The sequence below is a fragment of the Ursus arctos genome, unplaced genomic scaffold (assembly GCF_023065955.2).
Source record: "Ursus arctos isolate Adak ecotype North America unplaced genomic scaffold, UrsArc2.0 scaffold_1, whole genome shotgun sequence".
Taxonomy (NCBI): domain Eukaryota; kingdom Metazoa; phylum Chordata; class Mammalia; order Carnivora; family Ursidae; genus Ursus; species Ursus arctos.
The window spans coordinates 104,841,874-104,869,786 of record NW_026622763.1 but is presented as its reverse complement, the minus strand read 5'-3'; the positions used below and the strand labels follow the sequence as shown (position 1 = coordinate 104,869,786).

Below are 27,913 nucleotides of genomic sequence, written 5' to 3'. Positions count from 1 at the left end.
AAAACATGCAAGTGATGGCCATGGCACCGAGAGGAACCATAAGGATGGAAATGGCGCCGGTTTCTCTCTCAATCTCCCCCTGCCCTGAAGGATTTGTCCATTCACATCAGCCATTTCAGCTGTAAACACGCGTGCTTGTTTAATCTCACAGCTTAGCATCCCTGAAGAAAGAGGCAGAGAAAAAAACCACCGAACAGAAAGGGGCGGGTGGCAGGTCCCCAAAGGAGGGCCTCAGCAGAAGGCCGGGGAAATAAAGTGGAACTGCTCCTCCATCAAAGTCTTGGGGCAGTGGCTTCCCCGTCCTTCATCCGGAGCCAGCTGGGGAGCCGATCCACAGGAGGGAAACGCCTTGCAACGGCTTCATTAGAAAACACGGCTTATTTTCCTCCCAGTCTCAACCCCACGTCCCCTGCCCCCCACGGGCTGGCACTTGCCCAGCGCTCAGACGGTGGCTTCCACCCCCACCCATGGACCCAGCCTTGGGGTTCCAGCCACCCTGCCGCGGGGACGTGTCTCCAGCCCATCAGCCTGCGTGTGGGCTCTGAGGAGCGAACGTCAAAGCAGCGACGATCCAGCGAGACTGGTTCATGACACTGCGCACATCATGGAGCATGAAACCCCTTCTGCCTGTCAGAGGGACTGGACCGCAGTCCTGTAAGGAGACTGGTGAAGGGCAGTCGGGATGGTCCAAGGAGCCCGGCGACCTCCGGCCGTAGGAAACGCTGTGCAGGAGGCAGATGCTTAGCACAAGAAGTGCTCAGAGCCATGTCTGTTTCCTGCGAAAAAGACTAAGTGAGGTTTCTGAACCCTGACTTCCACGTGATTTTGAATAGTTCCTTCTCACGACTGCATTGCTCTCTCAGTGCCGGTTTTTCGGGGTTGCTGAGTCATGCTATTATCCAATGATAGCTGGGGTTCACGCCCCAACAGGATGTGCCAGTGGGCTCACCATCATCTCCCATGTCCCTACCCTTGAGATCATTGCTCAGACCTCGAAAACTGAGCCCAACTGGGAAGAATGAGATCTCACGTGCAGAGTTGCTGGCACGACTGGGTGAGAAGCAGGCTGCTGTCACCTGCCCCAGAGCACCAAGTCCCCAAGGCCAGTGACCTTCCTCTGCCTTGTCCTGCCTTCCGGGTCCTGCCGCGGGTCTGCCCAGAAATTCTTCGGAAGTGCTCAGACAAGGCATACTTCTCCCTGTACTGCACACAGCATGGACGGTGTTCCCCATTTACTGAATGAGCAAGCAAATGCATGAAGCACTGACAGAAAAGTCCAGAAATAACTTACGGAAAAATGCCTCGACCCGTGCCTGGCTCACAGAGAATGCTTAACAGACGATACCAATGGGAGGAGGCGGCAGGTGGGTGGCATGGCTGAGAGCTTTGGAGCCAGAGGAGGAAGACTTTGGCTGTATGGCCTTATGCAAGTCACTGGTCTTCCCAGCCTCAATTTTCCCACCTGCAAATTCTACCCAGAGGGCAGATTTGTTGCGAAAACCACAGATAACATTTTTTAAAAATAAATTAAAAAATCAAGTACTGGGGACCTCTCAGCTCAGGTGCAGAGGCTGTGAAATCCCATTGTTGAGGGCTTTGTGTAAACCGAGTAATGAGGAGGAGGGAGGACGGAAGAAAGAAAGCCTTGAGCAGGCGCCGTCTCACAAGATGTAGGGAGGCTTGGCAGGTGCTGCCAAGCAGGACGGGAGCAAGGAAACAGCAGAAAAGCCCTGGGTGGAGGAACCGTGTGGACTTCCGCACTTGGGAGGTAACCAGGTGGTGCCTCGGGAAGATGCCAGAAGGTAGATGGGAGCTGTGTGTGGGACGTGGGCTCAGAGCCCTACTTCCCCACTTAGAAGTAAGTTAAAATGACACTGATTCCACAGCCCTTGACGTGCTCCTATTAACTCCTGCCTTTCGGCTCCAGCTACTTTTTCTGTGTACTGGGAACCTCGGGCCCCTGTAACAGCCTGTCACCACGATCATTATCAAAGACGGCAATGAGGGATGGGGGTGTTCGCGTTCGCCCCAGCTGCTTTGGATCAGAGGCTGTCCAGACAGCACAGTGTCTCCGTAATCCCTCTAAGACAGAGACAAGTCGTTCTGACATGCTTAGATGGGAATGTACCCTTGCTTCCTGACGTGACCGCTTGACACTGGCCCCAGGCCTTCCTGACTTGCCTGTCTACCAGGATAGCAGGAAACCTGCTCACAAAACCTGCCTCCGAGGAAAGGACTCGGCCAAAGCTGAGTCGCCCACACAGTCGTGCAAAAGCTTGGGTGGGGCTTTCCTTGCTAGGCCATTTCTCCTTCCGCTGGAGACCTTGACACCTGCAAGGTCAGGTCTAGGAGGTCCCCTAGACTGTTGCCACTTATCACTCTGCTTATCACGGCCCCTCACCTTCTCGGGGGTACTGCCACACATACTTTCTGAGAGCGCGGCTTGGACCTGGACAGAGCAGTGGAAACTTTGAGCTCATTCTGGGAACCTGGAAAGCTCAGCTGACATTCTTAGAATCCAGGAACTGTCACAACAGCCGGCGGGGGATGGGTTTGTTATGATCAGCCTCTCTTGCTCCCTTTTCAAACTGTAACTGTGATTCATTATGGAAATTTTGAAAATACAGGCAAGCAAAAAGGAAATCAAAGCACCCCTCACCCCATCAGCCATAGGTAAACACACGTTGGCCTCCCTCCTTCCAGGCTTGCTTGCTCTCAGTGCCTATGTGTCTCTGCTTTTTTTTTTTTTAACAAGGCTGTTCGGTGCTGTTTTGTACCTAATCTTTTCACATAGCCACTGCAAATAGCTTTCCAAGTCATTAAACAGGCTCCCACACCTTCATTTTTGATGACTGCCCAGTGTGCGCCAGCAGAGACCTGCCCCCAGTGAATTGTTTGTGTCGTTTCTCTCGTGCATGTGGTCTGCAACTTACATCATTACCTGCTCGAAGGAAGTGCCAAGGTTTAGCCAATTAGAAGCTCTTCATTAAAAACGAAAAAGGGCACCTGCAGCCCTCCAGAGGGTGGGCTGGTGCCCTCGTTCTTCTGAAGGGTATCCTTGCTGCAAATAGCCACCTGGCCATCTGCCAGTTAGGTTCTGGATGGCGAAAAGAGGCCCGGTTGTATTTCCCGGCAGACTTCTCCAGAGAGGCCGGGCTGCTTTAAAAAAAAAATAGTAGAAGAAAATGTTTTGTGATTGTTTGTGAGAACACACAGGCTCCTCAGCAAAATGAGACAGAGCCCTTGATTTCTCACCTCCTGCTGCACTGTTCAAAATGCCTCCCAGAGAGGCAAAGAGGAAGCAAACGTGAAGCACTGATTGTGAAATTTGCATCCTCTCTTAGCTGGTTATTGTCCCAGAGGACATTTCACATCAAATTGTACTTGTTTGTAAAGATTTTTCACCCAAGACAGACCACTTCTCCAGATACTGCTGTCGGGAGCTGGAGAAATAGACAGAACTAAAAATACTGAGAGACCCAGGGTAGAGATAGGAACGGATTGAAGGGCAGCAGACACTTCCAGCCTGGAAACCCTCGATGGGGGCTCTCGTTCAGAGCCCCAGCCGGGTAAATAACCGGAAAAACAGCAGCCACAGGAAGGAGAGCTGAAAGATGTCCATTAACCAGATGCGTTGGTGCGACGTGCTTTCCGGGAATACCCATGGCAGGCCAGCTCTGCCATGGGCACCAAAGCACAGAGACCAATGAAACCCCCGTTTCGACAGTCAACGAGCCACCCGTCTTCAGGGAGGCATCAGACGAGCTGGTGAACCTGAGAAACGTGGTGTGATAAATGTGAGGCCCGGGCACTTCATGTACGCGGTGTGCGACAACACCGGGGTGTGACCCTCTGCCAGCGGTACCGGGAAGGCATCGCAGAGGAAGAGGAGGGGAAGTTAGGAATGTGTGCTGCCAGGGGAGACACTGCTCCCCAGGAAGGAGCGGCATGCAGAAGGCATGAGGGCATGACACGGCAGGTGTGTTCTAAGACCCGCACCTGGACGGGCAGGACTGACGCACAGGATGGGGGTCCAGGAAGTCAAGCCGGCGAGGCCCACACGAGCTGGGTCAGACCACAGCCTGCGTCCCGGGGGAAAGGAGCACGGGCTTTGTGCAGTGGGCAGAGGCGCCCTCGGGTTCTCAGCTGGCACACGTCTGATTCACACTGCAAAGGCTCTTTCTCGGTAGGATGGAGCTTGTTAGATTAGAGCAGGGGGCAGGGTAGGAGTCCGTGGCTAAGGCTAGGCTGGAAATGATGTGGGCCCCCGCAGGGCGGTGACTGTGGCAGCGGAGGGAGGAAGCATTTCCGGCGGTGATTGACGAGGTGGAGTCCACGGGGCTGAGGGACCTGTTGAAATGTGGGGCAGCTGGGTGACAAGGAAAGGGCAAAGAACAAGTGACTTACAGAACAAGACGTCCACGGAGGCAGAAGAGGATTAAATCTGGGGCCAGACGATCAAGAGGGAGGCCCTTCTCCAGACATATGGGGGAAGGACAGAACAGTGGTCGCAGAAACAGATCCTAGTGGGTGTCAGGGTGGACCCAGGGACAGAAGGCAGGACGGGTGGCCTCTCCTGAGAGAGCCCGAGCTCGGAGTGAAGCAGGACTAGAGGGCAGATGGAGAAGACAGGAGAAACAGAGAGGGAGCAGAGGCTAACGACCCACATTTGGAGTCACCATCAGTGGGCCAGGAGGGAGGAGCTGGCCTTCGACACCGGACTGTCGGGCAAACGCAAGTTCCCCAAGGCCCAGGGAAGCCTGAGGCCAGTCTCCAGGAGCGGTGTTTCCTCCGACGGCACTCAGCAGCCAAGTGGCAAAGAGTAGGTGGATGACCACTGGCTCCCCGTGGAAGACCCCGGCCATCTGGCGTGGGGGATGGCCAGTCCCCTCGGTCCCAGGGAGCTGGGAGGCCGAGAAGAGTGACCACGGTGCCGCCCAGGAAGGAAGGAAGCCAGGAAGGGCTGAGACATGAGGGGCCGACAACTCAAGTCTCAGCAGGGCGGCGATGAGAAAGGGGCCAACAGGCGTGCACGAGCTAGAGGGACCAGAGGCTCGGCCTGAGGCCGGCATGCTGGAGTGTCAGCCTCCACGGGTGAGGCAAGCCCATTCATGGCTTGACCAGAAGGGAGCGGGGGTCTGAAGTGGGGCTGGTGTTTGGGCAGTGTCCACGAAGGACAAGGGCCAGCCGCATGGTGGAGGGTCTGTGTGACTGGCCTCCTGCTTTCAGCTAAGAGTTTCCCACTGGGGCCTGAGGCCCCAGGCCCAGCGTGAGCCTGGCCTGGTCAGCAGCCGGCCATCTGCCCTTAGGTGGGTGTGTGCCGTTCTCCCGGGTGTGAAGAGGCTCTGAGGAAGCCGCTCTCCTGAGAGGGGCACTGGCGTTTGGGGAAGAGGACACTTTGGCATCCAGCTGGTGGACCTGGAGGGCAGCAGAAGACTCCCACCCCTGGGGGAGACCACAGTGCCCCATGAGAGTCTAGGACCCCCAGGAGACCACTGGGGTCTGTACCCAGATGGGCCCAGCCAAGATTCACAGTCTCCAAGGAAAGTCTGATTGAAACAAAGGGAGCCCCACAATTAGATTGTGTGCTCCACCCCTTCTTCCAGCCCTGTCGGAGGACACCCAGTGCCAATCCGTGTCACTGCCTTGAAGGTCCCTCTGTGGGAGCAAGGCAAGCCTTGCCTGATACCATCACCAAAGCCACACAATTTACATCAGAGATACCTGCGGGCTGAGAAAGAGCCTGACGGTCTAAGGGGCCCTCTTTAGAACCAGGACTCCCAGCCCCTCTGTGACTGCTGGCTATGACAAAGGGCCCAGGTAATTAGTGCTTCGAGCACTGTCATTGGAACCACTTAACCTTCTAAAGTAGCACAAAGCAGTTACAAATTCCTCGTAAGGTCCAACTCTGCATGTGGATTCTTAGGCAACGTTCCTAGCTATTTCCACCATTGTAACCCCCAGGGTTGGCCATAGTCTCATTTTCTCCCCCAGCTCAGTCTGAACTGCCATAGCCTGGGCAGGGAAAAGCTGAACTCAGGGCCGCCCCAGCTTGGCAGGGAGCCAACTCGCCCCCCCCCCCAGGGGTGGCAGCCGCAACAACCTGGAAACAGCGGGCGGTGGGGGAGGGGGGGGCCGTTCGGGGCTGTCCGGGGGTCGAGCTCCCGCCTCGGGCTGACGCGCCTTGGCCTCCCCGCAGGTGCGCGCAGGCGCTGCTGGAGCACGGCGCTTCGGTGCACAGCGCGGGCGGCGCGGGCCGGGACACGCCGCTGCACGTGGCGGCGCAGCGCGGCCTGGACGAGCACGCGCTCCTCTACCTGGGCTGCGGCGCGCGCGTGGACGCGAGGAACGGCCGCGGCGAGACCGCCCTCAGCGCGGCGTGCGGCGCGGCGCGGCGGGCCGACGAGCACGCGCGCTGCCTGCGCCTGTGCGCGCTGCTGCTGCGGCGCGGGGCGGCGGCGGACGCGCGCGACGAGGACGAGCGCACCCCGTTGCACAAGGCCTGCGGCCACGCGTGCCCGGCGCTGGCGCGCCTCCTGCTGCGGTACGGCGCCGACGCGGGCGCGCTCGACTATGGTGGGGCCTCGCCGCTGTCCCGCGCGCTGCAGACGGCCGCCTGCGCCCCTGAGCCCGCGCCGCAGCGCACCGTGCAGGTGCTGCTCAACCACGGCTCCCCCACAGTGTGGCCCGACGCCTTCCCCAAGGTAAGAGGGCCCCCGGGAGGGGACGGGCCTGCAGCCCGGGCTCCGTGTGCTTCCTAAACTTTAAGGGGCCCCGCAAGCCCCTGGGGACCTGTCACAATGCAGCTTCTGATTCCCAGGTGCAGGACGTGGGGGAGTGCAGCTCTACCAGGTTCCCAGGTGAGGCCGAGGCTGCTGGACTCGGAACCCCACTTGGAAGCGCAGGGCCCAGAAGCCTCCTGGCCAGAGTTGCTAGAAAATTCAGTTGCCAGGGGACCTCGCTGGTGCCTTCCATGGAGCATGTGGCTCTTAATCCCAGGGTTGTGAGTTCCAGCCCCACGTTGGGTGTGGAGTCTACTTAAATAATAATAATGACAACGATTAAGAGAAAAGGAAAGAAACTGAGTTACACTGGGGACGCGAGGCACTTAGTTGGATGATGCCATCATGGCTCAAAATACTTTGGCAGCTTATCTAATTGGTTAACAATGAAAGTTGGTCCAGTGTTTGATCTGAAACCCAATCTGACCACCTACCTTACTAAAGACATTAATGAAAGCATGTGACACGTTTGCAGATCTCTGTCATTCAGTCCAAACCACGCTCGTGCGATATTCGCCAGGCTCATGACCCAGGCACATGAGGTTCTCCTACCTGGGTTTCAACCAGGTAAAACCCCCGGTTCAGGGTCAGGGCTGTGTCGAGACCTCAGCCCCACTTTGCAGACTTGACTCTGAGCAGCCTGCCACTTTTTCCACATGTCAGATCTACCCTGAAATGACAAAGATGAAGAGTAAAGATTGCCCATCAGAGAAAGTATTTAGAAGATGGAATATGTTTCCAAAAGAAAAGTCCGCCAAATATTGGTTGGAATAAGGGCTTGTCCTCCCAGAAAGACTTGAAGGGAATTGAGTGTGCTCAACTTAAAAATTATCCCCAGACTCACCGATTATATGTCGGAGAGATACTTTGGCCAGGTAGGTTTTGAACAAATAGCTGCAAAGTTTCTACTTTAAAAGGACGGCACTCTAGATGGTCTGAAGTAGTGAAATCCACACATCTCTCTCAAATGCCAACTTCGCCTTGGAGATGCCAGCAGAGTAACGCTCGTGTCTACTAAAACACAGGTGAAAGACGGAAAATCCACCCACAGGACTCCCGGGTGTGTCCTTACCTCACAAACGCTGTGACAGGATTCTTCCCCTCGCTCTCACAGTATCTTTGAATTTCTCCATGGCAGTCCACTAATGCAGGATTTCAATATGGCGGGCTCTTGAAAGGGAACACCCGCATCTGTATATTCTGTGACACTTACCTTTCATAGTTACCATTTACGTTGCAATGTGTCCCAATATTGGCGGTCTTAGTTCATCAGCCGAGACGATGGAAACAGGACACCCCTGCTGCCCCTCCAGGTCACAACACGTTTGCATTAAACCGAGATGCTCACTTCACCCCTCCTGGCACGAAACTGCTCAAAGAAGGAACAAGAAACAAACAAAACAAAACAAATGGCTTTACGTGATGGGCCAAAAGTGAAAAATATTTGGGGCAAATTCTTCAAAAGAAAAAAAAGTCAATATATTTCAATAGTGACTAGTCGTAATCCTTTGTTAGCCTTGGAGTCATGCAATCTGAGTGAACTCTGCAGATTTCCAAGTCCTAGGTGCAGCCCCACAGACATCATCCCTGGGGACAGGACCTCTCGTACCTGAACTCTGTCTTCAGAGCTGTAAGAATTACCCTCCCCTCACCTTGAGATGCAGGAGAAGGCACAGTGCCTCCCGTCTGGGCCTCCAGGGGCCCTCTCCTGGGGCTCCCCCATGCTTCATCAGCCACATGGGACTAGGGCATGGTCAATGAGGGTACAGGCGGCAGGTAGGTTTGAATTTGGAGGCCATTTGTTATAAAGCAGGGACCAAGAAGCCATGAGAAGTTCTTGGCTCCTAGAAGTGACAGTGAGTCAGCAATTTCACACCATTTGGGAAGGGATTGGTGCTTCCTTTAGAAATCTTACTACTTGGAGGCATTCACAAAAGAGCATTGCCACCTTGTCACCCCCACCCCCCCAGTTAGCGCAATGCCTGCACCTGCAATTCCATAGTCGGTGTTGGTTGAATGAATGAAGGGGATTCCAGCCATGCCAGGTCTCAGTGGCCTGCGGGTTAAATCTTAGGAAATGGGATCCGACTTCTTTGTGCCGAGGTCCCCCACACCTCTAGGGGGCACCCCATGAAGGAGTGCTGATGGGGTCCACAGCCACCAGCCCCTGGCGCTGGGGTCTGGAGCAAGTTTCAAAGGGGAACGCATTTACAGCCACGTTAAGAATCCTGTAAACAAAGACATAAGCACGGTGTTTGTTCTAGCCTTGCCCCAGGACAAACAGGGCAAACTCTGGAAATCAGGCAGCAGCCTGCCCCTCCCCCCCAAGCCCCTGCAAGTGGTCCACCAGGGGAGGGGTCTAATCACCACGCAGGACATCAAAGGGACAGACCCGACTCTGCTCAGCAGACTCGCGGAGTGCGCGGCAAACACTGAAACAAGCCACAAAGATGCTCTGCAGGCAGGACTCAGCGCCATGGCGGGGCGTACAGAGAGGCACCAGGGAATGTCGCAGAGCACGCCGTCCGTGGGCAACAGCCGTGCTTTAAATAGATGTAAAGAGACACCCACGGAGCTCAGAATTACTGAGGCAAAGGTTTCACAGCGAGCTTATGACATAAATCACAGCTCCCCCATGCCCAGACAAAGGCACCGTCACGGCGGCAGGCGGACTCGAAGCATCCATCGGAGCCGTGCGCAGTGCTCTGCCCCGGAAATCAAAGTGGTGTCACAGCTCGGGGAGCAAGCGTGTTGACAGTGCCAGGCCTTTCTGCCCGGCTGCCCGCTAGTTAACACCGGAGTCAGCCGTCGGGGCACGAGGGCAAGTGCAGGCGCAGTGGAAGGCTGCAGCCAGGTTTGAATCCTGAAGTTGTCGGCATAGGCGGGGCGGGGGGGGGGGGGGGGCTGCGGGAGAGCAGGCAGGAGGGCAGGGAAACACACACACACACACACACACACACGGGAACCCAAATTTATTTTGCAACTGCCACTCGTTGACTATGGGTCGGATGCTTGGTCTGGAATAAAAGATTTTGCTCACGTCTCTTGCTCCTTGTGCCCCTGGGCTGGGCTGTCTAACTCCTTCAGACCCCCCCCAGCGCACACGGGCTGTTTCCCACTAGCGCGCGCTTACGCGTGCAGCAGACGTTTCTCGGAACTCCTGCGCTCAGTGCTGGAGTCCGTGTTGGACCGCAGCACGCGAACGTCCTGCTCTCGTGGAGCTGCCAGTCACCTGAGTGGAGGACAGCCTTGACTCAGACCACCACACACTCAGTGTGAAGTTGCCATCGTCAGACAGCTGCTCAAACAAGGCCCTTTCCGTCTCGGAAGTGCCAAATAGGGGGCCTGAGCTGGCTGGGGCGGGGTGAGAGGCTCCCCCAAGCACGTGTGGAGTGAGCCCAGACCTGAAGGCTGAAGACTCAGCCTCGTGAAGAAAGGAGGGACCATTCCGGGCAGAAGGAACAGCAGGGCAAGTGTCCTGGGGCAGAGGGAGTGCAGTGATGGGTACAGTTGAAAGATGACCCAGTAGCTAGGAGGAAACCCTAAGAGGGAGCAAGAGGAGGGGCTTCAAGGGTTAAGGGTTTTAGCCTTTGTCTTAAGAACAATGGGAATGTATTACATCATTTGAAGCAGGAGAGGTGACATAATCAAATGAGTACCAGGGATGACTTTTCTGCGGAAGTATGGAGAACGTGCCAGGGCAGGGGACTGGCAGAAAAGCACAGACCGCTGTGGCTATCCAGGCAAGGCACGCAGATAGCTTCAGCAAGGGGATGATGGTGGGCAGCGAGAATGACAGATTCTAGGAGCATCTGAAGAGCTCTGGTCTTGCCTCACCCTCTGGGCACTGACCACGCTGAAAGGATGGACCTTGAGTTTTTGTGTTTTCATTTTACCTAATTACAGAATTAGGTAAAGTGACTTCACAGTACTTCCAATTTCACAAGCTCTTTAGTGGGAGAATCCTGGGGTTGCAGTAGTCAAAAACCAGGCTCCATTTCCTGCCTCGCCAAGCTGCGTGTGCCCCCCTCCCCAGTGGGAGGAGGGAGGTGAGCTCTCGTAAGTGGTGCACCTCTGTTTTTCTTGCTCTTGTTTTATTTCTCCATCTACATATAGAGCAATGTGCCTGTGTGATTTTCCCCCTTAATTTTCTTTCTGCCGCCTCATTAGCCGGGGAGAGTGTGCGCGGACCCTAATGGCGCCAGGATGTCAGGGTAGCGCGGCAGCCCCATCTCCACAGACAGCAAGGAGAAGCGGAGATTTTTAAACTGTGTTGGCATAAAAATAATGAAAGCAGCCAGCTGCCTGGCAAACATGAGGGGGCACAGTGCCGGGGGATTGGGGAGGGCTGGGGAGCCCCAGAGAGGTGGAACAGAGGAGAGACAGGAAATGAATTCCCAGAGACAGGCAATAAGACTTGGTCACAGTCTGTGACCCGGGGAGGAGGGGCCCCAGGGAGGGGGGCACGTCTGCTGAGGGAGAGCAGCTCTTCCTGGGGGGACAGTGCCAGAGAGGCCTCCCTGTCGCGTGCAGTCCCTAGGGACCATTTAACATTTTGCAGAGAGAAGGGGGAGGGCCAACGGCAGGGCCCCTGGCCAGTGGGGGGGCGGGGGAGGTCTGAAGAAGCAGGGATGGCTTAGGAGACTAGATCTGGAGGGGTCCAGTGTGAACCGCTCCTCTTAATGGCGTGGTTTCCTCCCTCTGCCGAAGGGGGACAATTGAAATCAGAGACTGCTATGCTCCAGAAAATGGCACGTTAGTGGTGGCTCGTGGAAGCCAGAACTATCCACACGTGGGGGGCGTACCGTGCGGTGGTGAGGGGATAAGGTTGGGCGAGGCTCGGGTGGGAAGCGCTTGCCTGCCTGGCTCTCCCTCTGCCACGCTGTCTCTCTCCTGCTCTAAAGCGCACTGACGTCTGACTTTGAAACAGTAATGGATTGGGACAAAAAACAAATTTCGGGTAGGGAGGGGCCCAGAGATGATCGTTCTTACAACGGTAATGTGATTACCAGCTTTTGAAGGGCAGCCGTTCCCGTCTTCCTACTGTCATATCTGCAAAGACCGGCAAGAGGAGGAAAGGGAGACAGGAAGGGAGGGGAAGAAAAAGCAAATCCGCAGCAGCAACACGGTGGCCTCTGGCCTCGTGTCTGAGTCCGGGACCTCCCGCTCCTCCGCTGCAGCGCCCTGAGTTTTCGGGCACTCGGGCAGACAGGACAAAATGTTTGTAAAGTCGACCGGGCAGTAGGGGATGCCTTTGGAGATGCTCTCCTTCTAGGAGATGCAGAAAAGTGCAGAGGTGCAAACCGAGGACCCTGGGTTGCATAGCAACCTGCTAACTCTCCCGGAGAGGGTAGGAGAAGAGGCCTGGGGGGGGGGGGGCGCAGTCACCAGGTGCGCGTGAGCCTCCCCCACACGGCCCCTCCGCAGGCTCCAAGTGGAATGAGAACGGCACCACGGACTTGCCATGCATCGTAACAGACCTCGCGTCTGATCCTGCCTTCAGCAGAGATGAACAGGGAGATAAATAAGTGGATCCAGGACGGGGGAAAGGGGGCAGAAAAACGGGGACAGCATCCAGAGAACAGAAAGGAGATCCATACCTCCCATCGGAAGATCCAGAAGAAAATCTGAGAAACTGTGTGCCATGGGTGCCATCATCTACAGAGCGCAAGAAGACATAGCCTCCAAGTCCCTAAAACAGAGCCGGTTATGGGACAAGGCAGTAGAATGACGTCAAAAGGAAGATGGAGGAGACAAGGTTACACGGTGGGAGGGTGGAGAGCACACGAAGGGAAGCAAAAAGCAGAACTGATTCATAAACAGAGCCAGGGACCTAAGTGAGGGAGCCGTGCTGTTGGCACGTGTGCCTTCAGATCCCCTCCCCGGTGTCCCCGTGTCTGCTCTGCATGTGGAGGGGGCGGGGGCAGTGCAGCTCGACCTTTCAAGCTGAGCTCGGTCCCATACTGCTGGCTTCTGGCCGGCTTCAGCAAAAGGAGACACCACGGAAAACTAGGTGTGGAGGGAAAAAGAAGCCAGGATGTTTCTCCTCTTTCTCTGCCTTGGTAGCTTTGCCAGCAGCACCTGTATGTCCAAGGCTCTGGCGCCCCGACGGCCCCTCCTCATGGCCCACTGGACAGCCGCTGACTTGGCTCCAGCCTCCGCTGTATCTCCTGTAACAAGAAACTGAGAAGCAAGGCCGGCTTTGGGATTGGTCGTTTCTGTGTCCCCAGGATGCCATCAAGGAACCAGATTTTTCCAACTTCAGTGAGTCAGCTTTGCCCTCAGAATGGCTCATCTCTTGGTCATAAGACGGCTTCCAGCAACAACTGGGCCAGCCAGCTTCATATCCAATTGCTTTTCTCGGGAAGCCCCAAGGAGGCCCTCCTGTGTTTCACTGGCTCAGACTAACTTAAACATGCACTTCCCCAAACCAGTGATGGCAAGGGGCATGGAGTTACCATGACTGAGTTATACTAATCCTTTGGAGTGTTGGAAAGTCAACCACAGTGTGTTCACTACAAAGGAGGACTAATGTTAAAAGCTTTTCTTAAGTGCAAAAGGAAAAAACAAAACGAAGAAATAGAAGAGAAAGTGGTGGTCATGGAGGGCAGAGGGTAGAGAGCCAACCTACAGGAAAGCGATGGTACTGAAGAAGAGCCTAGAGCAAATGGGTCAGAAATAGTAATCAAAGACATAACAAGAAAACTTAGCTGCACTAGAAGTCTTAACTCCTAGAAGTTGAAAGGATATTCTCTGCAAATCAATGATAAGAGACACATTTGGGGGTTTTTTTTATTTCTTTTTTTTTAAGATTTTATTTTTAAGTAACCTCTATGCCCATCATGGGGCTTGAACTTACAACCCCGAGATCAAGAGCCTCGCGATCTACCGGTGGAGCCAGCAAGGCGTCCTGAGAGACACATTCCTATATACGTTCTAGCCAAAGTGTTCTAAAAAAGCACGGAAAAATCTTGCGAAGTATCTGAGCGGAAAACAGGTTATTCATAAAGGAATAAAACTCAGGCTGGACTCTGATTTCTCTGCTGCCATAGTCTCATGAGACAAGGAAATACCATCTTCAGATTTTTAAAGAAAAAGTTTGGATGCTAGAATTTCAAACTCAGCCAAGATGTTTTCATTTTGATGGCGAAAGTACGACACTTTTAGGTGTCAGGGGATCATAAGATATGCCTTCCTAATACATCAAAAAATACTTCTATTTATTGATTATTTACTCAATAGCTATTTCTTGAGCACCAGCTGTGTGTCAGCAACATACTAGGAGCTTTGGATACATGAGTCAGCAGTTCAAGGGGAAAAAGTATTCCTGCCTTCATGGGGCTTACAGTCTAATGGGAAGACAGTCCTTACACCATGAGTATAAGTGGGCCAATAAAATGATAAGGACTGGAAAGAAAATGGGGGGAAGGGGGGGCAGTCGCAGTCGTACGTGCAGTAGCTGGGGTGGGTGGATTTGAGTCTAGACTTGAGAGAGGCGAGGGTGTGGGCATTGCAGGCATCTAGGGGAGAAGGGGCCAGCCGACCAGCAGCCAGTATGCGGCCTGAGGCTAGAGTGGGCCTGACCTGGGTGCAGAACGAGGGGACCAGTGTGGCTGATGGTGGAGAGAGTCAGTGACAGTAGGAGAAGAGACCAGAGGTGGAGGAGAGGCTCGGATGGTGTGGGGTCTTGCAGGGCACTGTCGTGACTTTGGCCATGCGAGGGCTTTGAGCAGAGCGGCAGGACCTGCTAACATTTGATGGGCACCGTCTGGCCTCCGTGCTGAGGAAATGCGTCAGGAGGAGGAGGGCAGAAGTGCAGGGACAAGCCAGGAGGCTGTGCCAGGATCCACGCGAGGGGCGCCGGTGGCAAGCGCGAGCGGGGGAGGCGCTCTGATTCTGGATGTATCAGGGGGGATGGAGCCACCAGGATATCTTGGCAGATGGGATGTATGATGTGAGAGAAGGAGAGGGGTCAAAGGTGACTCCAAGGCATTCAGCCCGAGAGGCTGGTTAGATGGGTTTGCTGTCAGCTGAGGGAAGGTTGTGGGTAGAGTAAGTAACAGAACTGGGGGGTTGTTTTGATACCAAGGAAGCCCTTGTCTGTTCCAGTCCAGAGCTTGACGGAAGGATTTGACTGACCTGGACACACACTTCTGAGTGCCAGTGGCATGTGGGTGGTATTTATTTATTTTTAGTCAAGTATAATCAACACCCAGGGTTATAGTAGTCTCAGGTGTACGACACAGGGATTCCACAGTTCTGTGCATTCGTCCGTGCTCGTCACGAAGAGTGCACTCTCAGTCCCCGTCACCTCCTTCCCCCACCCCCCTCACGTCCCCTCTGGTAACCACCTGTTTGTTTTCTATAGTTAAGAGGCTGGGGGTTTTTTGTTTGTCTCTTTTTCTTCTTTGTTCATTTGTTTTGTTTAAATTCCACATAGAAGTGAAATCATGGTGTTTGTCTTTCTCTGACTTATTTCACTTAGCGTTATACTCTCTAGCTCCATCCATGTCGTTGCAAATGGCAAGACTTCAGTCTTTTCTATGGCTGAGCAACATTCCATTATGCATACATACCACATCTCCTTTACATACGATGGTATTTAAAGCCAGGAGACTGGACGGGATCACCAGAAAGTGAAAATACAAAGAAAAAGAAAAGGAACAAGGGCTGATGCAGGGGCGTTCCAACATCCAGAACAGGGAGAGATGAGAAGACCATTGAGGAAACGGGAGGGGCCAGTGAAGGAGGTGGAATGAAAGCACATCTTTACTGGAAACCAGGTAAAGAACGTCTCATAGAGGAGGACCCGACTAACCGTGTCAGACGTGGCTGACGCTGCACAAGGCGAGGCAGAGCAGTGAGCACCGGATGCAGCCATCCGTCGATGCTCTCAGCAAGGGCAGGTTGCCTGGAGAGCATGGGGCTGAAGGCCAACTGCCAAAGAGATGAGGTGAAAGACCATCTCAGGGATGGGAAACTCGAGTCCACAGATTCCCTCAACTCCACCTCCTAACTGTCTCTCAGGCTCTTCCTCCACTTTCCATCCTGACTGCCCCCACTGGGTGTTGGCTGCCACCATCTCTCCTGGCCTGTGGAAATGTCCCCTGAGCTGCACTCCGTGTCTCCAATATGGCCCCTGGACACTGTTCTCAATGTTGTAGCCATGGTGATGCTTTTGAAATTAAAATCGGATCCTGTTACTCCCTGATTCGCAATCCCCCGGGGATCCCTTGTGTCCCCAAGGTCATGTCCAGGCTCACCACAGTGGTTGCCGTTCCTCCCGCCCATGCCCTGCCTTCGTCCCCAGTCTCCGACTCCATACCTGGCCAACATTTTCAGCCTCCCAGGCTTGGTCACTGTTTTCTCCCCCTGGAACACTCCTGTCCTCAGAACTCTCCATATTTTTGTAACTCCTCCTCCTTAGCAGGTCTTAGTGCCAATATCGCTCCTGCAGAAATCTTCCCTGACCAACCAGCGCACCACCCACTGCAAATCCAGGTCTCACTTAGGTACCATTTCAGGTACCTTGTGATTCCCCCACACAGTACTGTGGCACCTGTTTTCTATTGTTGTTGGGTTTTTCTTTTACTTGGGACTGTAAAATTCTGTGAAGGCAGATCTTGCCACTGTGTCACGCAGACATCACACAGTCCCCAGCTTCCAGGAGGAGCTTGGTAAATATCTAGGGTGAATGGCTTCATGGACGGGGGGGTGAGTATACAACCCAGGAAAATAGAAACAACTTCAGTAATTGAAAGGTAGGTTGTAAAACTAAACGCTAATACCAAAAGTTATTTCTGGAGGAGATACATAACGTAAAATATGATCTCGTAATAATCATAATCGGGACTCAAACTCCAGATGTTATGAAGGAAGGAGAAGAATTGGTTACGAGATATGGGAGAGAAGAGACAATGGCACATCTAGGACACAAAAGATACAATTTTGATGTTTAGAAAATATAGGCCGTTATTTTTTATTTTGAAGGTAAGCACTAGTAGAATTTTAAATAGGATACATACTTCCAAAATATAAAAATAAACACAAGGGGGGCGCCTGGGTGGCTCAGTCAGTTAAGTGTCTGCCTTCGCCTCGGGTCATGATCGCAGGGTCTTGGGATCGAGTCCCGCATCGGGCTCCCTGCTCAGTGGGAGGCCTGCTTCTCCCTCTCTCTCTCCCCCTGCTTGTGTTCTCTCTCTTGCTGTCTCTCTCTCTCTCTGTCAAATAAATAAATGTAATCTTTTTAAAAAATAAAAATAAACACAAGGAAAATACGAATCTTTATAACAGAAATCAGACAACAAAGGAAACAAGCATAAAAAATCATAAAGAATAAAATGAGGGGCACCTGGGTGGCTCAGTTGGTTGAGTGTCTGCCTTCAGCTCAGGTCATGATCCCGGGGTCCTGGGATCGAGCTCCTCATCGGGCTCCCTGCTCAGTGGGGTGTCTGCTTCTCCCTCTCCCTCTGCCTCTCCCCCAGCTCATGCTCTCTCTCTTGCTCTCTCTCTCAAATAAATAGAACCTTTTAAACGTTTTTTTAAAAAAAGAATAAAGTGAAACAGAAGTAAACCCAAATAGATTATTTATAACGATAAATATAAATTTCTTAAACTGCCCTATTACCAATACAGAGACTCTCAAACACCTTAAAAAATGAATAAAAAAAGGTTAAAATTAAAGAGCAGGCAGAGGTAATTGTAGCAAAAACACACGAAAAATAAAATGATGGATCAATATCAATTTGCAACATAGAAGAATTCCTGGGGGACACACAGACTGAAGGGGAGAGAAGATTCACCGACAGAGATAAAGAAATGAAGAGGCAACATTAGGAACCTACCTGCCAAAGAGACATGATGTTAAAACGGAGAGACTAACTGAAAAAATATTAATTCCAGGTGATTTTTAATTCATATCTCAGTCTTTCACAGATCAAGTGGGCAAAGTAAAAGCTTCAAATGCCAAACGAGACAAGTGCATGTTGAATTTTGAACCTGCAAACAGAATACAAACTTTGGTACTCCAGGAGCAGGCATCGTTTAAAGCCATAATACAACATGCCAGAAAATTAATAGCAAACAGCTAATTTTTTAAAAATAATCTTTTGAAAATTGCATGGCACACACCCAAATAACTATGGCATCGAAAGTTAGGTAATTGCAGAATATTCAAGAAAGAACACTGTGCCTCAAAACTTATGGCTATGACCATACCTATGTTCAAAGGAAAATCCACACCATTTTAAAAGTTGTTTGTATTATGACTCAGAGGGAAAAAGCGTTACTAAATTAACTGAGTATCAATCCAAGGAGTCAGAAAGAAACAAAGGAATTCATAACAATAAACACAGTAATTGATGAGTTAGAACATTTTAAAAGAGAACGGGTCAACAAAAGCCAATAGGGGATGCCTTGAATTAGCAAAATTAGCAAAATTCCAGCAAGACTAAACAAGGAAGAACACTGGAAATACAATTATAGTAAATTATATATATATAATATATACATTCATTTCAAATGAAGAAGTGTGCTTACTTCTGGATATAGTGGGGATATCTCCCATCCAGGTTGGCTCTCCACCTGCGTGACACATTGACAAGGCTCTGGGCCCTCTGCTTTTTTGTATAGTCTCCCAGCAGACAGCCAGAGGACGGTGAGGTCAGAGGATGGCTCCGCTTGGACACCCCCTCTGCCCAGGCTGGCTGCATGTCCCCAACCCAAGATCATTACTCCTGATAGACAGCCCACCCGACTCTCTGCTCTTCAGGCCCAGAGATGGAAATAGCTTTGCTACCAGCTTCACGTTAGTGCACTGTCTCTTGACTTCCCTGTACTCACACCTGGCGATAGAGTCCCTTGGCAATAAAATAAAATAATAAAATAAAAATCAACAAAAAATTTAAAAAATTCCTCCTGGAAGGATCCTATATCAAGGTGTCACCTGCTTCCTACTGGAACCCTGACGGGTACATATGCGATGCTAAATTTCTTTAAAATGAAGATTGTTGCCATTTACAATAACGTGGATGGATCTAGAGAGTATCATGCTAAGTGAAATAAGTCAGTCAGAGAAATCAAATACCATATGATTTCACTCACATGTGGAATTTAAGAAACAAGACAAATGGGGGCGCCTGGGTGGCACAGCGGTTAAGCGCCTGCCTTCGGCTCAGGGCGTGATCCCGGCATTATGGGATCGAGCCCCACATCAGGCTCTTCCGCTATGAGCCTGCTTCTTCCTCTCCCAGTCCCCCTGCTTGTGTTCCCTCTCTCACTGGCTGTCTCTCTCTCTGTCAAATAAATAAATAAAATCTTAAAAAAAAAAAAAAAAGAAACAAGACAAATGAACAAAGAAAAGAGACAGAAAAAAAAAAAAAAGACTCAGCTATAGAGAACAAACTGATGGTTACCGGAGGGGAGTGGGGGGAGGGTGAAGCAGGTGAAGGGGACTGGGGGCGCACTCTTTGTGATGAGCACTGAGTATAGAATTGTTGAAGCAGCATACTGCACACCTGAAACCCGTGTAACACTGTGTGTTCACTGCACTGGAATTAATTTTTTAAAAACAAAGAAGATAAAATGAAGATTGTGTTCCAGGAAAATATAGATTAACAAAATTGATTCAACAAGAAATCAAAGGGCACGTGACTGACTCCATCGGTGGAGCGTGCAACTCTTGGTCTTAGGGTTGTGAGTTCAAGCCCCATGTTGAGTGTAGAGATTACTTAAAAATAGAGCCTTTAAAAAAAAAGAAGAAATCAAAACAAAGTATAGTAATAACCACGGGAGAGAAAGTGATAATAATTTGATATTACCTGTCGCTTAAGGCCAGGCTTAGATAATGTTAACTGCAAGATCTGCTGTGCCTTCTTAATTCCCGTAAGTATGTACTTTTTAAATCTTCCAGGGTGTTAAAAAGATAGAAGTTTTCCCATTGACTAATTTGGCATAAAGTCACATTAAAACCTGGCAAAATTAGCTTAAAAAACTGAAATGTCAAACCATATTTAGTTCTTAAATACAGAAATCTTAGCAAATTGAATCTGCCAAATATGGTCTCTTCCATGAAGACAAAAATGGGTCAGTATTGGAAAATCTTGTATCAACTTGGTTAGAAAAAGGCAAAAAATAAAATTAAAACCTTAAATTTGTAGTAATTCAGGAATAGAGAGATACTTCCTTAACTTAGAACAGATTATCTATCTGAAACTAATATCCAAGGGGAGAGAAGATTCACCAACAGAGATAAAGAAATGCAGCCCGTAGTGAAGAGGCAACATTAGGAACCTACCTGCCAAAGAGACATGATGTATTTATAGTGAAACATTAGAGATAATCTTATTAAAATTAGGAATGAGATGATGATGCCTGCTATCAGTATTTTTATTTAACATTGAACTTTAGGGGCGCCTGGGTGGCTCATTCAGTTAAGCATCCAGCTCTTGGTTTTGGCTCAGGTCATGATCTCAGGGTTGTGAGATGGAGCCCCTGGTCAGGGCTGTTTAAAGATTCTCTCCCACTGACCCTCTCCCCACTCGCACATGTGCTTGGTATCTCTCTCTCTCTCTCTTTCTCTCGTAAATAAATAAATCTTTAACATTGATCTTTAAAGCTCTGGTCAATGTAATAAGAGAAGAAAAATAAATGTGAAATATTTATACTCAGAGGAGAAAATACTATTATTTGCAAAAATGACCATCTGACTAAAAAATAACCTTAATAAAGTGTATTTACAAATCAATGGAAAAAATGAACATTCTATGGAAAAACTGAGCAAAAGACATAATTTAGCAATTTATAAAGGAAGAGAAATGGTCAAACAAAATGTAAATATTCCATATATTATCTATCAAATTTAAATAAATAATGAGATGATTTGGGTAGGGGAGAAAGAGGCACTCTCATACTCATTTCTTCAAAAAGTGTGATAATTTACACAATTACAATTTGACAGTATGTTTTAAAACCTTTGGGGCGCCTGGGTGGCACAGCGGTTAAGCGTCTGCTTTCGGCTCAGGGCGTGATCCCGGCATTATGGGATCGAGCCCCACATCAGGCTCCTCTGCTGGGAGCCTGCTTCTTCCTCTCCCACTCCCCCTGCTTGTGTTCCCTCTCTCGCTGGCTGTCTCTATCTCTGTCAAATAAATAAATAAAATCTTTGAAAAAAAAAATAAATAAAACCTTTAAAATGTACATACTCCTTGACCCTACATTTCTACTTCCGGGAATTCAGTGTCAGAAGGGGACAGAATTATCTTGTTATCTAAATAAGAACGGTTGGAGGCAGAAAGAGAGAATTATATTCAAGAGTGTTCATTGTTTATAACATCTGTTTACAATAGTCACTTCATTGACTACATTATAATATATTCATAAAATATATGGCCCCTGAAATGATGTGAGGTGCTGATTTATAATTTCTGAATTCACAATCGATTTTTTTTTTAAGATTTTATTTATTTATGTGACAGAGAGACAGCCAGCGGGAGAGGGAACACAGCAGGGGGAGTGGGAGAGGAAGAAGCAGGCTCCCAGCGGAGGAGCCCGATGTGGGGCTCGATCCCAGAACGCCGGGATCACGCCCTGAGCCGAAGGCAGACGCTTAACGACTGCGCCACCCAGGCGCCCCAATCACGATCGATTTTGAGTGGACAAAAATCAAGTTTCAAAATAACGGGCAAAGTATAGTCCACTTTTACCGTATATATTAATTTTTTATCTAAATGCATAAAACAGTATTATATACGAAATGCTAATAGTGCTTATCTCTGTACAAAGAGATATTAATTTCCTGTTTTGTTTTAATATATTTAAAAGGGGTTTCATAACTGCAGGAAGCTCAGCAGAATGTGAATGGAGCAACCATACTGGGTGATTTAGGCCTGTCTTTGATTTGACTTTGTTCAGAGAGCCCCAGTGAGCTCAGCTGTTGGCCCTGCCTGTAGATATTTGGTGCCTGATCTTAAGAAAATTGCTTAACCTCAGTTCTCTCAATGAAGAAATACTAATTTTACAACACTTGTTAAATCTTAAACCTCAAAAACAGAAGACTATCTTGTACAGAAGTTGCCCTGCCCCTCCCCAACATCAAATCTGAATTTGATCAATCTCCCCAATCTAGTGACTGATTTACAAAAAGCAGAAGAGAATCATGTTCCAAAACCCTACAGGAATACCAGGAGCAAAATCCCAACACCCAGAAACTCTGCTGGACAAGTAACCCAGTTTCTTCCAACAAATGGATAACACAAAAATGAGAGAACTGATGATACACCATATCAACCAGTCTCAACCCTGTTGGCCTTTATTTGGATTCTTGTTCAAAAAAATTTTTTTTTCATATAATGGCATTTAAGAGAAATTTGTGAATTTAAACACTGGCCATGTATTAGAAGATGCTAAGAAACTTGTTAATTTCTCAGGTCTTATAATGATGTTGTGTTTCCCCTATAGTATCCTTTAAGAGTCACACTGAAATATTTACAGATGAAATGACAGGATACGTTGCATTGGCTTTAAAATAATACTGGGGAAGGTGACAGGGGTGTGGAAGGGGCGGGACTGGCCATGGGTGGATGGTGGGTACATGGAGGTCATCATATCATTGGGGCTTTTGGGCTCATTGACATTCACCATCACAAATTTATTTTTTAAAAAAGCAAATAGTGTTCTCATCTTCATGATGAAACTGATGAGCCTGAATTGTAAAATTTGCTAATAAGAAAACAGGAATCCTTTGCCAGTGGGGATGGAAAATAAAACAGAAAGGCCAAGCCAGGAGGAAATTCAACAACAAAGCAATTCTTCTCCCTCATCGTCCTGACGTGTTAGAAAGTTGAGATAAGAAATTACAAACACCATCCTTGGACCAAACTCCCACCCACCCCACCCCCCACCGGCAGAACCTCCCTCCTTTGCTCTGAGCAGCAATGCAGAGGCCAGGAGAGCCCACGGAGCCATGAGCACGCTGCTCCTGGGCAAAGGAAGGAGCACACCATTCCCAAGCCCAGACTTGGGACGTGCAGCCATCGTGGTGCTAGATGGCTAACCCTCCCAGAGCGCTGCCTGGTGCTTGTTGGGAGCTAACTCCCACGGCCCTGCTGTCCTCTTACGGTCAGGGCTGTCGTTGCCCATGTGCCTGGGGCATAGGGAGGTCCCATGGCCAGGAAGTGACCAAGGTGAGACCCAAACACACCCCCATCTGCTGGCCCTTTCCCCACCTGGACCCAAAACCCAGTCCACGTGAGCTTGGTCTCCCACCACTTCCAAGCAGGTGCTGAAGGCCTGTGCGGTGGCTCCCACGGTCATCGAGACACTTTTCAACGCCTACCCTCAGCTCCGCGTGTCTGAGTCCTGGAGGGAAGTGATTCCCGAGGAAGTACTGCAGGTAGGGGGGCCACCCTTCCTTACCCCTCAGTACGAGAGCCCTGTGTTTCTGCTCAGCCCTGTGTGTGCTTGGCCACGGTCCCCAGGCAAGCGTAAAGCATCTGAAGAAGGACAGAGAAAGGGAGAGTGTGGGAACGTATCTGAGCATCGCTGGTTTTCATCGGGAGGAATGACTGCAGCCCAGAGCTGTTATCACAGTCGGGGCTGCAAGGAGCAGAAACCCGACCCACCGGCTTGGCTTGGGGAGCACCAGGGCTTGAGTAGCACCCCGCCCCCAACGAGAAGGGTGGGCACCTGACTCCACAGGCTCTGCTCCTGTGTGTCCGCTTCCTCCCCGAGAGCTCAGAGGTGTCCAAGGCAGCGGCGGGCACCACCTACGTACCCAACAGAGTCCACGGTCCCTGTCGATTAGGAAACAGGGAAGGCATTTTTTTCCCAGAAGCCTCTGGAAGATGCCCCCTCATGTCTCATTGACTTGAGTTATGTGCACATGACTCAACAGCGAATGCACCATGCAGGGGGGTGGGGGGCAGAGCAGGATGGGAGGAGATTACCTGTGTTGTCTTACCATCCCGAATGGACTTCCCTGGGACCCCCACAGGAACTGCACCTCCGAAAAATACGCACACCCTCCTGGGGGAGGGCACTGCACACACGGGGTCTTCCGGCTGCCGGGTCCCTGTGCGCGGGTTTACGTTCCATCTGCCTTCCTTCCAGATGCACCGGGCCTTCTACCAGTCCTTCTTCGCCTTGGCCCACGCCCCACGCTGTCTGCAGCATCTTTGCCGCTGTGCCATTCGGAAGTTATTCGGCAAAAAGTGCTTTCACCTCGTACCCCTGTTACTGTTGCCGAAGTCCCTGCAAAATTACGTCCTTTTGGAACCAGAGGGTGTTCTGCACTGAAACCAGAGCGTTCGGACTACGGCTCTAGTTGTCACCGCTGCCGTCTGCGGAGGCTGTGTGTTGAGAGCACCAGGGGTGAAGAGGGGCAGACCCGGCTGGCACCTCCCACGTTCCCTGGCGGAGGCACCCGCCTCGCCAAGCTTCACAGTCACTGTGGAATGGAACTGGTAACAAAAGGCCTTTGTGCCCCTGGGGGTTGTTGTGAGAACCATGATTGCGAATATCGTAGTATGTGTATCAGAAAGGACTTTTCAACAGAAGTTGAACTAAAAGGTGCACATAGTCCCCTGGAGCGGGTTACCCGCATCCACGCTGCCCCTCAGCCTTCAGACGGTCTGCCTCCCAGGAGCGCCCCACCCCGCCTGCAGCCTGGCCGCCTAGAAAGGCTCTGTCCCCAACACATGACAGGGTACGTTTTGAGAGAAGACACCTGTTTCCATAACAAGAGCGCCCTTCTGGGCCCACTGGTGCTTCCCAGCACATTACGGTCCAGAACTCCCTAAAGGACATAGGAGGGCTGGCGGGTCCAGCATTGTGGTCCCGTGTGAGTCTTCTGACGCCCTCACCAAACCCCCACGGATTCAGCTGCGGCCAGCAGTCCAGGAAGCCAGATGCCAGGAATAGACAGGCGGGTAGAGGCTGCCATCAGGCCAGCCTCAGCATCACATAACAGGAGAGATGTTCTAACGGTCAAGGACTGTATAAACCATGTCTTTTATTTTCTGTATTCTGGTGCTTTGATATCCGGGGACTTGCTGACCCTGGAGGTACTGCCCCTTCCAGAGTTAGCCAATTCCTAGAGACAACAAACAACTCACCTCCAAGCATGCTTTTCAAATGCAAACCAACCAGTCCAGAGCTCGTAGCCCCCAAACACCCCCTCTATTGGGCTGTCACACTCTGGGCTACCTTCCACCTGCCCTAATCGTCCCAGGGCCAGGTGCCAAACAGGTGGGGACAGCCCTTATACCCCAGAGCCCTCTGACAGATAAGCTTGTCTATCCTGCCTGGCCTGTTCCTTCCACGGAAGCCACAATAAAGGCTTCTGTCGGCATCCCCTCTGCCAGCCTCCTAAGCAGTCCTGGTGCGTCCCCAGGTGGCCCCCCCATATTATCGTGCCCCTTCTCTTGGGAATGGTGAATAATAAACTGTATTTTCCATGGCAATTGTCTCTTGATCTGTTGGCCTTACTAGACCTCAAATTTTCTATTAATACACCATATATTTTTTTGAGAGAGAGAGAGAGAGAGAGGGACCATGAGTGGGGGAGGGGAAGGAGAGAGAGAATCTTTTTTTTTTTTTAAAGATTTTATTTATTTGATAGAGAGAGACAGCCGGTGAGAGAGGGAACACAAGCAGGGGGAGCAGGAGAGGAAGAAGCAGGCTCCTAGCAGAGAAGCCTGATGTGGGGCTCGATCCCAGAACACTGGGATCACGCCCTGAGCCGAAGGCAGACGCTTAACGACTGCACCACCCAGGCGCCCCAGGAGAGAGAGAATCTTAAACAGGTGCCGCTTTCAGTGCAGAGCCCCACACAGGCTCGATCTCATGACCCTGAGATCCTAACCTGAGTCTAAATCAGGAGTCAGACATCAAACTGACTGAGCCACCCGGATGCCCCTGAAACTGGAACTCTTAAAGATCGTCCTCTGTGGATAAGGAGTGAGTCCAGTTTTTCCACTTTGAGCCAGTGCCAGGTGCTGCTGAGACACACCTGGGGGGCAAGGCGTGCCTTCTTCCACTGCCGCATTCTGGAAGGGATCGGACAGCCTCGTGAACAACTGCCGCACAGGTGGGACGGTGTGTGCACCATGACAAGGCCCACAGTGGAGCTGGAAAGGGGGCCGGCGGGCAGGGCCTACCCAGTGAGGGCAAACATCCCAAAGTGGGTAGCCAAGGTGAGCCTTGATTTCAACACAATGGGCAAGGGGGTGATAGGACCACATCCCCCAGCACCTGCAACTAACCCACCCACACCCCACCCTTTTTTTTAAAGATTCTATTTATTTTTATTTGCGAGAGAGAGTGGGGGGCAGGCAGAGGGAGGGAGAGAATCCAAGCAGACTCCCTACTGAGCGGATGTGGGGCTCAATCTCATGACCCTGAGATCGTGACCTGAGCTGAAACCAAGAGTCGGACGCTTAAACAACTGAGCTACCCAGGCACCCCTGCCCGCATCCCACCCTTTCAAACAGACAACACCTGACCTAGAAAAGGCCCGTGTGCACGTGGCTTCAGGACTCCTCACACCCCCACCCCAGGCAGAGGGCAGCATGCTGGAAGCTACAGGGCATGAAGGAGGAACAGAGATTGGTCCGCCTGGAGGGCAAGGTCCCCACGCGTTGGCAACTAGAAGAAAGGACTGGACAGCAGGGGGCAGACTGGGAGGGCCTTGGCTTCCAGACTGGGGATTCCGAACTTCACTGGAGAAACCAGGAGGATCCACGGAGCGGGTGAGTAAATGTGGTCATAGTGGGACTCTGGGGAGATGGCTTTGTCCTGGAAAGGCATACAGCATGCTGTGGCCCAGGTGGGAGCCCCCAGTGACCCCCCAGAGATGGGGCTGCTACCCTGAGCAAGAACAGTCAATCAGATGTGATTTTCTCAGCTGGAAGTGCAAGTATGTGCGCCCCTCTTGTTGGGTCAGGGTCCCGCCAGAGGACTGATGGACGGTGGGGCTTCTCCAACTCTAAAAGGATCTTGTTGAATTGGAGATTGTGACTCTGGGGGTCTGGGGGGGGCAGGTTGAGTGGGTCACAACCGTGGGTGACACCCCTGCTCCTGGTGGGCTGTCCCCACTGAGTGTAGAGATCGCCAAGACCCCAGTCCAGAGCCAGCCCAGAGTAGGAACTCAATAAATGAGTCCTTCTGTTATTGTGATTGCATTATTTTTAGAAGAAAATGGCCTGAGAAAGGGATAAAAAGTAGAAAAGCAAAGTCATGTTATTTATAAGAACAAACAGGAAGGGCGAGAGTACGGGGTAAGAAACACAGCCACAGCAGCTGTGGGGAAGCCCTGTCCTCACTGGATTTTGCAAATGAGAAGCTGAGCTGTCCTTCCAGGAAGGATCTCCAGCCACCCTCTCCATCCCACCCCCCAAGCCCCCCACCATAGAAAAGAGTTCGGTTGTATTTCTGAAACGCACTCACATTTACAGAGGTTTTAGCGTCCTGGAACAAAGTAGAGCTCCCTTAAAACATACTGACCTTCTATTTCTAAAATTCTGATAAGTGATGGTGAATTATTAGGTTTCCCAAAACATGGGTTTACAGCTTAAAATGACAACAGGATTCGCAGAAGGAAGCCTGGATGGTTCCCTATAGCGGCCTGGAGGAATTTGTCCTTTTTCATTGCTTTCACCTCCAAGAACTTTCTTTGAACATGTAGATGTTTCCAGAAGAGCTAATCCTTAAAGTTCCTCGGGTTTATCATTCACTCATTCAGTCATTTGCTCATTGCTTTAACCCACCCGGACTGAGCGTGGGACTGAGGGCCCGTCCTCAACGAGGCAGGCTCACGGGCGCCTCCTCCTGGGGCAGCTCACAGCTGAGCAAAGAAGACCCACTTGTCAGGCAGGCTCCTGGCCAGACCTGGCACGTGGTGGGCTGGGCTGTGGAGAGGAAGGGCTCGCTTCTCCGCCACTCTCGCTCTGGCTTTGCTCTGCATCAAATGAGAGATGCTTATTTATTCCCAGGGCAGGTGGAAGTTCGGCCACGTCCCCATCCCTCACTCTCCCCGCTGTGTCCTACACACCATCGGGGAACTTCCATGACGAGCGCCCTCACCCCACCCCACCGGCCAGTCCCACAAGCTTGGCCAACCCGCACCCGTGCACCAC

At 51.2% G+C, this 27,913-nt stretch overlaps 1 protein-coding gene across 1 annotated transcript in view; it reads left to right on the top strand.

The window, feature by feature from the left end:
- Positions 1-25,232, top strand: part of ASB18 (ankyrin repeat and SOCS box containing 18) — a 61,645-nt gene extending 36,413 nt beyond the window's left edge. Inside the window, exons 4-6 of the mRNA XM_026491628.4 lie at positions 6,200-6,704; positions 23,059-23,172; positions 23,889-25,232. Coding sequence (XP_026347413.2) covers positions 6,200-6,704; positions 23,059-23,172; positions 23,889-24,074 — 805 coding nt within the window. The 3' untranslated portion in view covers positions 24,075-25,232. The remainder of the gene's footprint in view (positions 1-6,199; positions 6,705-23,058; positions 23,173-23,888) is intronic.
- The last annotated feature ends 2,681 nt before the right edge of the window (positions 25,233-27,913 follow it).